This window comes from Penicillium psychrosexuale, assembly GCF_028828465.1.
Source record: "Penicillium psychrosexuale strain IBT 29551 chromosome Unknown utg000001l, whole genome shotgun sequence".
Classification (NCBI taxonomy): Eukaryota; Fungi; Ascomycota; class Eurotiomycetes; order Eurotiales; family Aspergillaceae; genus Penicillium; species Penicillium psychrosexuale.
In genome coordinates this window covers 1,627,848-1,643,460 of record NW_026643186.1, presented here as the reverse complement: position 1 = coordinate 1,643,460, position 15,613 = coordinate 1,627,848, and the positions used below count along the sequence as shown (strand labels likewise).

General features: G+C 49.1%; 7 protein-coding genes across 7 annotated transcripts; 3 read left to right on the top strand and 4 right to left on the bottom strand.

Annotated features, from left to right (window-relative positions):
* Nucleotides 1-5: 5 nt before the first annotated feature.
* N7518_000618 (sugar phosphate isomerase/epimerase family protein) lies at nucleotides 6-1,001 on the bottom strand (the record flags this gene model as incomplete). The annotated part of the gene is made up of 1 exon (XM_057181546.1): nucleotides 6-1,001. The coding sequence occupies one exon, from the start codon at nucleotides 999-1,001 to the stop codon at nucleotides 6-8; it is 996 nt and encodes a 331-aa protein (XP_057046896.1).
* Nucleotides 1,002-2,738: 1,737 nt separating this feature from the next.
* N7518_000617 (gamma-glutamylcyclotransferase family protein) lies at nucleotides 2,739-3,467 on the top strand (the record flags this gene model as incomplete). The annotated part of the gene is made up of 1 exon (XM_057181545.1): nucleotides 2,739-3,467. One exon carries the CDS (start codon nucleotides 2,739-2,741, stop codon nucleotides 3,465-3,467), a length of 729 nt encoding a protein of 242 aa, XP_057046895.1.
* A 429-nt stretch (nucleotides 3,468-3,896) lies between these two features.
* N7518_000616 (adenine phosphoribosyltransferase APT1) lies at nucleotides 3,897-4,560 on the bottom strand (the record flags this gene model as incomplete). The annotated part of the gene is made up of 2 exons (XM_057181544.1): nucleotides 3,897-4,042; nucleotides 4,095-4,560. 2 exons carry the CDS (start codon nucleotides 4,558-4,560, stop codon nucleotides 3,897-3,899), a joined length of 612 nt encoding a protein of 203 aa, XP_057046894.1.
* Nucleotides 4,561-6,465: 1,905 nt separating this feature from the next.
* On the top strand, nucleotides 6,466-8,352 carry N7518_000615 (uncharacterized protein; the record flags this gene model as incomplete). Its single annotated transcript, XM_057181543.1, has 2 exons — nucleotides 6,466-6,621; nucleotides 6,805-8,352. 2 exons carry the CDS (start codon nucleotides 6,466-6,468, stop codon nucleotides 8,350-8,352), a joined length of 1,704 nt encoding a protein of 567 aa, XP_057046893.1.
* Nucleotides 8,353-8,724: 372 nt separating this feature from the next.
* On the top strand, nucleotides 8,725-9,499 carry N7518_000614 (uncharacterized protein; the record flags this gene model as incomplete). The annotated part of the gene is made up of 4 exons (XM_057181542.1): nucleotides 8,725-8,770; nucleotides 8,892-8,905; nucleotides 9,061-9,234; nucleotides 9,353-9,499. The coding sequence occupies 4 exons, from the start codon at nucleotides 8,725-8,727 to the stop codon at nucleotides 9,497-9,499; spliced, it is 381 nt and encodes a 126-aa protein (XP_057046892.1).
* A 383-nt stretch (nucleotides 9,500-9,882) lies between these two features.
* On the bottom strand, nucleotides 9,883-14,102 carry N7518_000613 (C2 domain protein; the record flags this gene model as incomplete). Its single annotated transcript, XM_057181541.1, has 4 exons — nucleotides 9,883-11,367; nucleotides 11,423-11,891; nucleotides 11,944-12,129; nucleotides 12,181-14,102. 4 exons carry the CDS (start codon nucleotides 14,100-14,102, stop codon nucleotides 9,883-9,885), a joined length of 4,062 nt encoding a protein of 1,353 aa, XP_057046891.1.
* A 765-nt stretch (nucleotides 14,103-14,867) lies between these two features.
* Nucleotides 14,868-15,462, bottom strand: N7518_000612 (uncharacterized protein; the record flags this gene model as incomplete). The annotated part of the gene is made up of 3 exons (XM_057181540.1): nucleotides 14,868-14,894; nucleotides 14,960-15,271; nucleotides 15,340-15,462. 3 exons carry the CDS (start codon nucleotides 15,460-15,462, stop codon nucleotides 14,868-14,870), a joined length of 462 nt encoding a protein of 153 aa, XP_057046890.1.
* Nucleotides 15,463-15,613: the final 151 nt, after the last annotated feature.

Sequence of the window (15,613 nt, the reverse complement as noted above, 5' to 3'; positions counted from 1 at the left end):
TACATTCAAAGTCTCGACTTACTCTCCATCTCAACCTGAAGCTTCCTCCAAGAGTCAACCGCCCTCTTAGCCGCCGTCTCCGGACTAATCTGCCCATCCGTCATGGTCCGATGGAAAGTCTCCATAGAAATCCACCCCTCAAACCCAACATCAACAATCCACGCCCTAGCAATATCCACAACAGGCAAATACCCCCCAAACTCAACCTCCAAAGGGAAAGGCCTGGCATGCTTCGACCAAGTAAACTCCTTCGCCTCACCGGGCAGCGCCCACGGATGCGCCAACGAATAAGGCGGATCAAACCGCTCGGCATCAGAAAGCTGCACATAGAAAATCTTCTCCCGCGGACAATCGCGCACAAACCTGCGCAGCGAATCCCGCAGCTTAGTATCCGCATCCATCTGCAGTCCGTTCGGGGAAGAATTATCGCCCCACACACGAGTCCCTTCGTGGAAGGTATCCAGACACAGTCCGAAGTTCGGACGGTCGACCCGCTGCACGGTCGACAGGGCGTCTTCCCAGGTGGAGCAGTTTGTTCCCCATGACAGCGGCTCGTAGGCGATTGATATTACTGGCTTGCTGGCGCTGGCTAGGTCGGCTAGCTGCTGGAGGTCGGATATGATTGTTTTCTCATCGCGGCTGCAGTCTGATGTGAAGACTGATGGCACTTGCAGGTAGGTTGCGTGTAGCAGACGGGCGATTTCGAGCCAGTGTGAGGCGAGAGCGAGCCTTTCTTTTAGCGGGGTTGTTGCGCCTTCGTAGTTTTCGAAGGGGGCTAGGGAGAGGACTTCGACGTTTGTTTCCTGGCACAGAGCGTAGATCTTTTGAGCTGCGTCATAGATGGAAATGCTTTGGGCTTTGCTGTAGGCGAGGAGGTCGTTGTACACTATTTCAATTCCTGCGATGCCGGCTTGGGATGCGGCGCGGATTTTCTGGTCGAGGAGGTGGCCTGGGTATTGGCTCAGGGAGATACTGGCGATTGCTAGTTTATTGGACACCATTTTGAAGTTTTTTCAGGAATTGATATTAATCCGTTGACTTGCTTCTATGGCCGAACTGATATATCGAATTAGGGCGGAACTCGGTTTCCGGTATGTGGAGGATTCGCAAATCGACAACCCCGCAATTGGCCATTGAGTTATTCTAGTCAGGCATTGGGTGGATGTATTTATCGGTCATTAATGACCGAAAGTGTGAAATAGTTGATTATCGCCTTGCAAGAGTTGTCGGTTGGAACTATAAATCCGGGTACTTAAGCCGATACTGGGGTAACTATGATATGTTAGAATATATCTTCAAGCTCGCAAGCAGCAAATATACAACACAAATTTGATATAGCCATTGATTCATATCTAGCAAATACGTCAATAACAAATTCAACTGCGATCATTTCGGTATCCTCGCTCATTCCAGTTTCCATAACCCAAATCCCTCACAATATGAGGCTCTGTCTCTATCAAAGTTTCACCCCCCACGCAGAGTAGTCCAATCCCGCCTCTATGAAGGATTGTCTAAGCCACTTATTAATCCTTTCGTGTGAACAGATACCACTCTTCGCGCCAGACAATCCCTTTGAGAAATCGAAAGTGTAGGTATTTCTCACATGCAAAGACCTGGACTCGGAACTTGAAAGCCCCTCTGGTGGATTCCTTATAGAGTCTCGTTTCGATTGCGACTTTTGCATAAGGATGACTGGTGACTTCACACCGGTGCCAGACACTGAACGCGTAAGAACGATAAAGGAACCCTAGGCGGAATAGTCTTTCGCGATCGTCGCAAGAGATCGTAGCCGACAAGGGTTCCCGGTCTTTGAATGCGATTCTGAGACAGGGACATATATCGGCTAACCCCGCATAGGGCACGCAGATCACGCCACCATTGAGTAAGCCACACCTGTAGCATTTAGTTACTCTCTTTGGGGTGTTTAGGGGGTTTAAATGCTGAGCTTGGGTGTAGATTCATACACATCACGCAGCATTTCCAGCGTTTGTCTTCGAGTTGTCGTAGAAGCTGGATTCGAGGGTTTTTTTCGAGCTCGATGTTGCGGTATATCAATCGACGCCCTTCTCTCGGGACCAGAAGTTTCGCATGGTCTGGGTCTTTGGCCTTAAGGAATAAGACAAAGAAGGTATAGAGATCTTTACAAGTCAGTGCAAGGTAGATCTGCTCTAGCGCGGAGAGATGGGGAGAAATACAGACATATGAAGGAGGGAGATAGAGCTATCACCATATGATATGGAACGTGGAGCTTGCGTTTATGAGATAGGTAACACTAAATATTGTACATAGAGCTTAGGCAGTGGATTCTCGAAGCAAGACCAATATATTCCATAGGGAAACTCATATCAAAGGTTATACATAGGAAAGTCGTTTTCCCTTCTGCCATCTACATAGAAAAGGATATCTAGAAAAAAGACTAAAAAGACTACCATAAGGCCAACTAGATCTCTCATTTGTACCCTATCGAGTAAAAAGCAACCTACGGCAAGCCTATAACATCGGGATTTGGCCTTTAAAATAGTTACCAAGTGAGTAAAAGGAAAGACATGATGGAGATGGGTTCCACTTCATGTCTCCAAATTCTTGTAGAACTGAACGGTAATATCAACTCCCGCAATCGGGGCTAAGTATGTGGTCATTTACTCTGAACTCTCTTCTCTCCTCCCTTTAACATATAATTGCACATAACAATAACCAGCAACCCATCACCATCACCATCAACATCACCATCAGAAACAATGCTCCCCAACCCAACCACCCTTCAACCAGCAGAAAGACACACCCAAGCCCAAATACCTACCCCACCAACTACAAAACCACCCCAATACCCAAAATACCTCTACTTCGCCTACGGCTCCAACCTCTCCCCAGCCCAAATGAAAACCCGCTGCCGCATAAATCCTACCCGCTCCGCTACCCCACTAGCAATCGCAGCCCTCCCACACTGGCGCTGGCTAATCTGCGAAGCGGGCTACGCAAACATCCTGCCACCACCCGGTCTGCGCGTTGCAAACCAAGACTCCGAGACCGCACATAAGATCCCCGTTTCCGGGTCCGAGGACACGGTTTACGGCGTTCTTTACCAGATGGATGTTGGTGATGAGCGGATTCTGGATGGCTATGAGGGTGTTGATACACGTGCTGCTAATGCGGAGGCTGGGGATGGTGTGCCCGTTTCTATTAGGCCCAGGGTGCAGGGCGATGGGTCTTATAATAAGTGGTTTGTTGGGGCGGATGTTGTGAAATGGTTGGATGGGGCGGAGGGGATCAAAGCAGGGCTTGGGGATGTAAAGGGGAAGGGGAAGGTGCTGGTTTTGGTTTATGTTGATGAGAACTGTGTTAAGCTTTCTGGGCCGAAGTTTGAGTATATCGCGAGGATGAATCGGGCTATTCGGGAGTCTGTGGATTTGGGGGTTCCTGTGGGATGGGTGGAGGAGGTTATGAGGAAGTTCATTCCTGTGGAGTGAAATGGTATAGATTTAGATTTAGATTTAGATTTGAGATTGATCGATAGATTGATAACTAAGATGTATTTGATTATATCAATCATTGGTCAGGTCCAATTCCTATAAAGCTACTCTATTAAAATAAGATGCAATTAGCCAGTGACTGCAGTCTATACACAATCAAGTCGCATTGATAAAGCTATTTGTCTATATTCGGGTATTATCCGGCCGGGAGCTGCGCCAGCCGTGGCGGGTGCCGTCGACCAGCGAAACGAACCTCCAGACTCCAAGTTCGAGTGAATTGTTTGATTGGGCGGCCCGGGAGGAGCGGATGGTAAAACGCTCACCGCAAGATCGGGTGTGGTCGGGCTTTTGAAAAGATTGGGTCATTATAATCGGCAGTCGAGATCGTCGCAGAAAGAATGATTTTTTGGGGAGCGGTGTGTAGAATTAAGCCTGGCCAGAGAGGAGAGTGTGAACCGGCGCGGGGAGCTTGTCGCGTCCGTGAAGGAACTCCAGCTCGAGGAGGAAGATGAAACCGAGGACCTCGCCGCCCATCTTCTGGATCAGCTCACCGGCGGCCTTAGCAGAGCCACCTAAGAATAGCTATTAGTATGAAGTATCCACCGATGGATTCTTGTCACATACCAGTAGCGATAATGTCATCAATGACGAGGACCTTCTGGCCGGGCTTGATAGAATCGGCCTGCATCTGGAAGAAATCCTGGCCATACTCCTTTTCGTATCCCTGAGTCTCACATGGACCGGGGAGCTTGCCCTGCTTGCGCACGGGGACGAAGCTGGCACCCAGGCGCAGTGCCAGGCTGGGACCCATCAGGAAGCCACGGGCCTCGAGACCGACAATGACATCGGGCTTCTGGTTACCGTAGTTGGCGGCGACGTGGAGTTCCAGGGAGCGGATCAGGGCCTCATGTAGGGAGGGGTCGGCGAAGATGGGCAGGATATCCTCGAACAAGATTCCCGGAGAGGGGAAATCCGGGAACTGGCGCAGGGCGGCGCGCAGTCTTACCGTAAGACTGGCGAGTTCGGCGGCGCTGGTGGCATCGGAGGCGGGGAGTCCGACTTTGGAGGCATCTGGGAGCGTGGAGGACATTATGAGAGGGAAGAGAAGAAAGAAGAGGGGAAAGAGGAGAGGGTTGGAGGTAAAAGGGTTTAAAAAAGAAAAAGCCCAAAAAACCTTTGGAGGGGAAAAAAGAGGAAATGGTAAAATTACAGTTGATAAGCCGATAATGGGGGGTTTCGTGCCCCTCACAGGGCCTAGATCGTTACTTGTTTTTTATTTTGATCTTTTTTATATAGAAACCAGATGTTATATATATCTCTATTTGGTTTATAGCACTAGAATATACCTTATAAGATCTCTATATTAACTGTTGGCGTGTCCTTCTATCAAACTACGGGCTCTATACTTCCAGGTACACAAAATTCAGCGGTCAGATCCCGCCACTAAGGTAACATACTGTCACGCAATGGCATATTATTCTTCTTCTAGAAGGTAAGACTACTGTACTACTAGTATACTTACTATACTCGTACAAGGGGTTGGATATGGGCCCGGCTTGGATCTGCGAGACCCTAATTGATTATCCCGTAAACCTAGTGCTCAGTCCTCTCGTCGCCAGGGCACGAATTGTGTTGCAGACGGATACCACTCGGTCGTCATCCCTGACACTGTGTTCCGGTTCCCCAGTAGCCTAGACCGTTGGGCTGCGACCTAGACTTTATGGTTACTTTGAAGGTCCCGAGGTCCAGGGGAGGACAGAAGGCATAACTGAACTAGGGCTAAGACCGCCAGACTACCAAGGGATCATCATAAATGACTCATGGCTCCTTGACCAGACTAGAGCTTTAGAATAGCATTGGATCAGACCATCTCATCGGATATGCGCCGTATGGCTAGCCTTGACACATCGTACGGCCATTTCACCTAGCCCTAGCCAATAGGATGTCTCGCGCCACGACGTGGTCTGAAACTCATCACAATGGCTTTACTGGAAAGAGACATGCGTGCTGCATAGCGGGATGTCTGTTGTGCAGATGGTGGGGGGATTTGTCCGTTGTCTGATCCGCCCCTCGCTTTGACTAGGAGAAAGGAACAAAAGTACGAGGTAAAATAGAACAGAGGAAGTGCAGGTTATACTAGTTCAAAAAGGAAAAGGGCAAAAAAGAAATCTCAGGTTTGGTTTTAGGAATAGCCGAACGCGGGGGTCGAACCCGCAGCCTTAAGATTAAGAGTCTTACGCTCTACCGATTGAGCTAGCCCGGCCGGGCTGTTGAATAAGACGGCAAAATAATGCTACATAAGCCTGAATAATAGGAGTTCCAATTAATATGGTCAAGTTGTGGTTAGATTAAGCTAGAATTACTGAGAAATATGATATTCCTCACTTATTTTTGTTTCTATTATCGATTTACCTGTCTTTATTACTGATATGGTTTTCATGACATATATGTAGGTTGTCTTAACCTGCCCGGTGCAAAATATTTATACCAACCCCCAGCTGAGCGTCGACATTCTGAACCTATACCATGTAGGGAGTACCACATACAAACTGGAGCAAACCCTTAACAACACCGGAAGAATGATATGATCTTCAAAATACAGAGTAATCCCCCTTAGATATCTCCTAGGTGGGCAGGTTGACTGTCCACAATTATACTTTACTTGACACTATAAACTCCATCATCCAGGTACTCATACCCTTTATGTTGTCACCTATATGTACCTGTATGTACCTGCGTATACCCTATGCAGTAATACTACATATACGTCCCATGTTGTACATCAAAGTATACTCGGCGGCCCAGGCCTAAAACGGGATAGCCCCTCACATGACCAGCACAGACCATCTCGCTTCAAGTTTTTCCGTTGTCTCCCCATCGCTATAAATCCGTCTGTTTCCTTCCTTTTCATCTCATGCTTTTAAAGATTGGGAGCCTCAACAGGCCACTTCGATTTCAGATGAATTTTTTCTGATACCTTGTAATAAATTTACTCATGTCACCCGCCGTGATTACCGAGATGCAGCCGGATCTGCATCATGACCAGCTCGAGGCCGTGGGCAAAGCCTTCGATGCACTCCTACTAACCGTGTACCGGCTGACTCACAGACAAAATGAGCTGTTACAGCACATGGGTAATGTCTTCAAAGAGGTAAATACACTTCTCTCCTCCCATATGCTTCTGCATCCTGGTCTCGCATGACGAAGAAAAGCTCTAGATCAGGAGTCACTTTTGTGGCGATGACGGATTAACATGTATTATCTGATTGAGACCATGACTGCCTTGCTGTTATGCATTTGACAAGATGAACGTTGCTAACTTTGTATCTTGCAGTACACAGCTGTGATAGAAATTCTGCCTCCTCAAGATAGACATCGTGCATTTGACGTTCAAAACAAGTTGCTCGCTCAGCAAGAAGAATACCGTCAGGGTCTCGTACACAGCAAGCCTCAAGTTGAGGAACAACCGTTGAATTCCATGGATGTAATCAAGGCCCTCGTTGCACATCAAAATGTAGACGAAAATACTTTCTCCGCTATCAAGAATGGAGTCAAAGGGTGCAAATCTTTACTCCGTTCCCAAGATAGCCTCTCCCAAATATCCTCGAACTCGTGCATCCTCGCGCAAGCACCGGCTCCAGCAATCGCGCTGGAGAAGGACTTCACAACGAATGGCACCCAGGGAAATCTACATTGCCCTTTCTCCAAACCGAATAAGATGCAGAGCACAAATGGCAGTGAGGCCCCCAGCGGGAAAAACTCTGCGCCGAAGATCCAGATCGAAGCTTGCGGCCACGAGCATCTGGACCCCATCAGGGCGGAACTCGAAGAACGACGCTCTAGCCACACACCATCAGCCCCGTCATCAAAGGGAGGATGCCCCGTCTCCCGATGCCCCATCCGATTCCTCGATCAGCACTCCCCGGAAGAAATCGCCGAATATGTTGAACGACACAAACATGAGATCCCCCGCAGCCACGCTATTTGTGTCAAGCGCTATCAGCGAAGCCCGCAGGACATGAGACAACTGGACGCTAAATACGGCGGCCTGACCAGCATGATCGCTGGCCTAGGTGTGAAGCACCAAGCCTTCTTGCCAGAATGTAATACCAATGGTGAAGCCCGCTCCTCGCATTCTGCGTCGAGTGAACGTGTTGAGAAATGGGCCGAGAACGTGGATCCCAGTACGCCCATTGCGCAAAACGAGGAGAACGAAGAGAAGAACAAGGAGAATAAGAATGAGGATGATAACCGCGAGAGTCACTTTGACCGCCCCCTGCGTGAAGTCCGCGTGGGTGAATCCCCGAGCAGGCCTTGGGGTATTTCAGTGCCTGTCACACATTTACCTCCTATCTCAGCGCCGGTCTCTGGTTCATCTATCCCCACGTCCCCCGACCCTCAAGCCGACATACCTGATAAACCCACCGATGCCGAAGTCCTTGCTAAGCCTGCCGGTGGCTGTCCATTCGGCCACGGTAAACCAAAGCCTGAAGCAGCAAAGCCCGAAATCGAACCACCTCGGACTGGGGAAAGTCCTAAGGACAATGAGATTACTTCACCAAAGAAACCTGGTTGTCCATTCGGCCACAATAAACCAAAAGCCGAAGTCCCGAAGCCTGATACCGAGGCCCCCTGGAACGGTGACTGGCCCAAGACCTGGCCCAAGGACCAGGCTGTCGCAGATCAAGTACCTGCACCCCAGGCCCAGGTTTCTCCAACTGCTCCTGAACCTGCGAGCGAAGACTCGACTACGAAACCCGGCATCCCCTCAACATTCTCACCCCCCTCCCACGTCACCTTCAATGGCCCTGTCTTCTTCGGGTACTCCGCCGAGGAGACTGCCAAACTATTGCAGCAGTTCGGCAACCTGGGTAAATCATGACCGCGAAGAAACTTCTTCGTATAGTATGTTCATGGAAGGCGCAGGCTTTTAACGCATCACGATGAAACGACTTAATTTTTTTAGCAAGCATTGTCGTTGTATTACCCAATTGATTCCTGATTTGATACAAATTTCAATCCTTCATCCATAACAGCTTTAATAACAAAATTCACAATGTAAAATAAAAGAATGACTTCATCGGGGAGCGTCGACGCTCTCCGAGGGAAACTGGCAGAGCGGGGCACCTTCGTATCATCGCGACCTTCGTAACTTCCTCTCTCCCCGATGCTGCGAACTACTTCTCGTCTTCTATCTCTTTCTCGAATCCTCCGTCCTTCAATTCCAGTCAGACCTCAATTCCCTTCTCCCATAATGTCTGCCAACATGTCCATCATCTCCTCTAAGGATGCCTGCCCTCGTAAGTCAAGCCCCGCCAACTATGGCTCCTCACCTGCCCTCTTAGACAGAGAAACCAGACTCAATTCCAGAAAAAAGAACCAAAGGAAACAAAGAACAATAGCTAACTCACATCTCCTTAGCTGCCGGCCCTTACGTACGTCGTCCTTCCCTCCATCTACCTCCGCTGCTCAATCTACCTTGAGAGCTAGCTACCCCTCCACACCGGACCAATCTACTCCAAAACACCATTTCCACACTTACACATATTGTAAAGACTATAAATGAACCATCTAACAAACCCAACTACAGTCCCAGGCCATCCGCGCCAATGGTCAGATCTTCGTCTCCGGCCAGATCCCCGCCGACTCCTCCGCCAACTTGGTCGAGGGCAACATCGGTGCCCAGACACAGGTTTGCTGCGATAACATCAAGGCTATCCTGACCGCCGCTGGCTCCAGCGTGGACAAGATCGTCAAGGTCAATGTATGTGTTTCCCTCCAGGCTGTGTTACTGTGGTGTTTCTGGACTCGGCTTTGCCGGGGAGAAGTATACATAAGATATGAGGAGGAGGACGCTTTGCTGATCTTTATTCCTTTCTCAGGTCTTCCTGACTGATATGGCCAACTTCGCTGAGATGAACGCTACTTATGAGAAGTTCTTCGTCCACAAGCCTGCTCGCAGCTGTGTTGCTGTTCACCAGCTGCCCAAGGGTGTGCCTGTTGAGATTGAGTGCATTGCTCTGGAGTAGATTTGAAAATCTATTTAGTTTTCGTCTTACTTCTACTCGAGTCATGGAAACAATATAAAAGACAGTTTAGTATAAGAATAAAAATGAGAATGAATTCGATCGAATTATGTTGCGGAAATCCTCGGGGATATCTTCATCTTGATTATTTCCATTTCCGATCCCGTTTCTCTCGAGGAACATACATGCGCGAGTACAAGCAGATGCCAAATTGGGAATCATAAGAGTCAAGGGTTCATGCGTCATGACACAGAATGCAAGAGACGAAGGAAATGGAGAAGAGGGAAGCAAAAACACACAACATTACTGGCTTGATGGATAAAAAAAAATAGGAAACATAAACGTCAAAAGGTCGGAGGGGAGAGCTTGATAGACAAGTGCATCATTCACCGGCCACGGGGCATGATACCGCTCATGCGGCTTCCGGCACCGGCCATCAGGCTCTGTTTCACGATAGCATCGGCGGCGGCAGCGGCAGCAAGTCTTTCCTTCTGACGGCTACGGTCGCGGAGATAGCCGGCAGCTTCGGGGCGCATGCGAAGAATGCGCAGGATCATGTCGTCGTTCGGATCAGCCTGCGCCTCCCGTCGCTTCTCTTCCTTGGCCTTCTTCATCGTGCCTAGGTTGCGGGAAAGCATGATGCTCTTGGCGCGACGGGCAGCAGGAAGACCAAAGCTGCCGTAGCCGGCACCTGTGGCGCCGAGGTGAGGAGGCGCAGAAGTGCGGTTGCGGGCCGCTTGTTGGCGGTTGACAGTCGCCGAGGCCATGCGTTCGGAGGTGCGGATAAGGTGCTCCGTTGGTTCGAAGTAGAAGAAATTCACCGACTGGATTTCGTGGTATTTGGGTGATTTCAGGATATCGATTGGGACGCCGTTTGCTTCGCCGGTTTCGTCGTCAACCGCATGGAAGAAGTTCAATAGTAGCACGAGCCAGCGTGATACGATGTCGACTTCTTGGATTGTTAATGGCTTCTGATGGGATGGCTTATCCGACAGGGGTGGTACAAGTAGACTCTCGATAGTAGCGAGCACTTCCTTCCATAGGCGAGCCATCACCATCTTCATGGCTTCTGGTGTGAGAGTTTTGTTCATGATGGCGAAGTTGTCGTTGAAATAATTGAACAGAGGAGTCAGCGCATTTTCGACATCTGCCGGAGTGGGTCCGGCAGGAGCTGGCTGTGCTCGATTGCGATTCAAGAAGCTCGAGACACTAGATATACTGATTCCGCGAGAGAGCAAAGACTTCAGTGTTCTCCGGGAAAGACAGTGACTGATGTATGACGAAAGCTTCTCTGTGATCTTTCGAGTCATATCCCTTTCCGTTCGTTTGAGTGTACGGAAAGCCTTTCCGAAGTAGAACTGGATGTCGTCTCGCTCGCCTTCCATGCTAACTCGGAGCAGAAGCCGACCCTGGGTATCCAGGTCGAGCCAATACTCCCTTGGCAAGAAGTCGCTGAAGTGCACAGGATCTAACTTGATCGACGTGCGGCCAACGTAGTCGTGATCGCCTACTGCGTCCCAGTCCCAGATGGTGGCGATGATGTTCAGAGGGCCCTGTGTGGTGAGATCCACTGCATCCTCCCATCGGGGATTAAGATTATTGTAGATGATTCGGGTTTTAGCAATTCGTTTCTGATACTCGTCCGTCAATACGACATATGGATCGCTGCCACCACCAAGGTCGCATGCTTTCAAGTCCTCTGCCTCCACTACCTTGATTGTAAAGACATAGGTAGTAGACTTGCGGACCTTTTTAAGCTGCGGTGGAGTATTCCTTGCAATGACTTCAGCGCACGCGTCGACGTTGATGTCCTTTTCGACTTTGTCGAGCTGAGCAAGTGCATACTCAATATTGTTCAGTTTCACAAGGGACTATGGAGAACCTTAGCCGCGATATTTTACCTAGTTGAAATGGATAAGAACATACCTCTGAGGAGAATTGGAAGGGCTCGATTTTATCCTTATTCGTCCAGGTATCTTTTGCGAACTGCATCAGTTTTTCCTGGGTGGTTTGATTCAATGCTGCCTCCTGCTCGGGAGTAAGACGATCCATTTCCTGCGTGAACATCTTCTCTAAGGAGTCACAGTATGTCGCCACACCTTTCCCAATTGAATTAGAGAGATGCGTCATGAACTTCGCATATTGAAGATCATCGTCCCACTCTAGTTGCACCATACTTTCAATAACTTGGTTGAAAGATCGGAAAATGTCAATGACTGACACACTGTGACGATCGTCTTCAGGCGCAAGCTCTGTCGTTCCACCTGAACGAATGGCAAATACATCTTGTTTTGTAGCTTCGCTGACCCAATCCATGATCTTTTGATCAGTCAGACGAAGCCATCTCCAGACGAAGTCCTGAAGGAGACTCTCCACATGGAATGGGAATGGAGCACTGAGCTAAGTTAGTAATTTCACAGAAACAGCGGGGGAGTCCAGGGGCTTACTCCTCATGGGTGTTATGGAATAACCGTCTGATAGTAGCGAGCTGCTTGTATAGGTCGAAGCCGTCGTCAATTGCGATCTCCTCACCCCTCGCTTTTGCCTGCTCGATAATCCTAATGACCATTTCATGTGCATCCTCGGCGAACATAGGGAGGACGTTTTGGCACAAGGTGGTAAAGGGGTTCACACTATTTGTAAGTTAGGAACTGATCAGCCAGACAGACGGGAGAGGAACCCACCCCATGATCTCCGGGTTTTTGCGGTAGCGTTTCTGAATCTTTAGCGCAAGCTTTGAGATTGCATCTCCAAGTTGAATGACATGGTCGGGATCCCAAGCCTCTTGTTCCACAGGGATTATTTCGCTAAGAAGGCTTTGATACTTTGTTGTTGCTTTTTCGGCAAGTCCCTCTTGCACGTAAGTGCTGAAACGATTGATGTCTTCAGGGTCCTCAATGTAGTTGGGATCCATCTGGATGTGGGTGTCAAGAATGTACATAACCGGACCGAGTGGGCGTGGCTTTGCCTCAAAGCAGTCCATCATAGCCTCATATAGCTCTCGGAGCAAAGCCTCATGAAGTTTGGACAACAGCATTTGCATCGTCTGAAGATCCTGGATAGTCCATCGTTGTCGATCAAAAACCGTGGAAGCCACAAAGCTACTGCGTCTGCGGTTCTCACCCGAAGGCATTTCTTTCACAAAAGTAAATGCCGAGTCAAGGGTAGTGAGATCGATTTCATTATCGACAAATTTAGCCTGAACCACCTCAAGGAACAACACGACCCGGGAGAAGGCTGGAATCCGCCAGCGGAGACATATCTCATTAAGCAGTTCCGTAGACTGCTTCGATAGCAGTTTCATTGAGGGTACGTCAGATGTAGCCTGCGTGGCTTCAAGCTCCCGGTCCCGCAAATCATGGGTCAAAGTCTGAGACAAGATGTATTTGTACAAAGACCTAGGGTCAGACGGGATGAATGTGTATGTATCGGATTCGTCCGACTCTTCTAGAGAAAGCCCAGTCAAATCAATAGGTTGATCAATGACATAAGATGTTCTGTCAGTCCGACCAGACGTTGTTCTCGACAGGTCGAGGTTTTCGTGGGGACTCGAATTGAACTGAGGAATGGATCCGGGAGTGCTCTTGGCTAACTCGGGGTTGGATTGCATGATTGCAAGCATCATCTGTGAGAGATCAGGGCCTTCGCTCTTTTTCCAGCTATCATAACCCTCGTCCGACTCAAAATCATCCCTTGACAATGTTTTGTGTGTCTGGAGGTTCAGGTGGGCTTGATAGGTCTTAAGATCCTGCAGGGCGGCCTTTTCGGTCCAGGCGGACTTGTGCTTATCGATTTCGGATTGTGCCTGGGATGTGGTCATCCCAAAGATTTTGGCTACATGTTGCACGAGGGGCATATCCTTCACATCATAACTCAATGCGCCAACACTCTCCGTGGCAGATGTAGGTCCGTTAGTTTGCATGAGGTCCTGATCTTGCAGGAGAAGCTTGTTTTCTAGCACCGTCAATCGGTTGGCCAATTCTGGGCGGTCCTTGGACCACTCGTGATCTTTCAGGGTGAGCGCAAGGAGTCGAACAAAAAGCGCAACGTGCCGATCAACCATGAGCTTCCAGCTGTCATCGTCTTGCTCTTTGCCCTTGCCCAGCTCTTTGACTGCGTTGGAGTAGAAAATCAGGAGCAGATCTTCAGCTCGTCGGTCCTTCTCCATGCGTTTTCGAAAGGAGGCCTCCTTCAGAACGTTGAGAAAGACAGCGAATGTCCGCACCACCAGGTGATCTTGGTATTCCTTCCTTTTCTCCTTTCCCATCAACACTCCAGTCAACCGCTTCTCCAGCTCGGCCACGAAGCCATGGGGAACTCTGGTGCTTTTCGAGTCTCTGACCAAGGAGAAATCGCTCATTAAATCATGAATGGAGGTGGCTGATCGTTTTGGCCGCGCCGGCGCGACGGGGGCATTTTGGATGCGACGAGAGCGAGGGTGGAGGAGATAGGCGAGGTAGGCGACCCGAATGGCATGGCTGTATGCCACGTTGGCATTTACGGGGCGGCGCCTCGATACAGAGGAGTTGCGCGAATGGCGACCCTCATTTTGAAGGCTGTTAATCCGTCGGTTGACTCCTCGGGATTGGGTAGATGCTGTCGACATGGAGTTGTCAATTAAATCCGTGAAACGTTAGGAGGTGACAGATAGCGGGGGACCATGGAGAAAGTTGGGAAGCACTTAGCACCCAGAAGAAGCTTTTAAAAGATTCTTTTCTTTCAGTCCAAAGTGAAAGGCCGCCACAAAGCTGAGGGGTGAATTGTTTATTGAAGGGGGCGAGTGAGGGGGGAGGTGAAACAAAAAGCTGCCGAACGACTGACGTATATAGGCATATAGGCAGTCCCGTCCCAAAACAATGCTATGTCTCCTCCGACTATTCTATGAGGTTATTATGGTATTTTTCTTATTTTTTCTTTTATATACAAGTGCTTATTGCATATTGCTAGTTCAAGGAAACTTGATCCTTGTTCTCCCTGGATGGGGCCACACTTAAAACGCTGCAAGGGTTTCCTTGTTATTTGGGAATATCAATATTGACATCAAGTCAAAAGTTACATCTGAACAAATATCAAGGACAAGGATATGGAAAAGACATTTAATTTAAAAAGACAACCCCAAAGGACATCATAGTGTTATCTGAATATAACGTCCACAATGTCAAATGAATTTCAATGCGATATATCGACCCATACGACAAACACAAAAGTGGGTTTTAAACCAAATTCATTCCGAGCATGCGAGCATGCGGCCGGGCTTTTTCGGGGTTTGATGAAACATAGGACTGGTGAATCGACCACCAGTCCTCAAAGACGCCGAAGATAGAAAATCGTACTGGTATTTACACAAACAAAAAGAGAAACCAGATCTCAATCACCACTTATCGCCGGACTTGTGGGCCTAAATCAAGTGGTTAGCTCTTTGCCCATGTAAAAGGTTCTTGGGATATCATGTCCGGTACATACAGGCACAGCATTGGGACCTCCCAACTCCTTCTCCAGACCATCGACGTAGGCCTTAGGAACACTCGGCTTGTCAGGGTAGGTAAGGCTGACAATACCAACCATGCTAAAGAAAACAGCGACGAAGCATCCGAGGTGGAAGAAACCCTTGCCGGCCGAGACGTGGGTGTATTGCTCGGGACTGAAGACACCGAGGATTTCGTTATCCTCGTGCACGGGTTCGCCGAAGTTGCGCTTCTCTTGCGCATCCCACCAGCCACCGTAGGGGTCTCTGTGTGCCCGCTTCAGAGGGGGAGGGTTGGGGTAGTTGTTATTCTGTCTCGGGGGTTAGGTTCCCGGATGCCAAGTGGGGAAACGGCATCTCTGCCATATGGATGCTATACCTGTAGAGCCATGTCATCCTCAATAGCACGGAGAGCTGGGACCTGGGAGAAAGATGCGCGGGGAGCAATAGCTCGGACGGCAACCTGGGGCAGGCGCCGGGCCAAGATCCGTTGAGACAACATCTAGGAGAGGAATTGGAGGTCAGAAAGGCTGGTACGTAATTGAAGAAGATAATATGGATCTAAAGAAAGAGACTCACAGTTATGCTGAAAGACAAGCAGCAAATCAGTTGTCAGAAGGCAAGAGAGCCAATTGGGTAGAGGGGGTTGAATA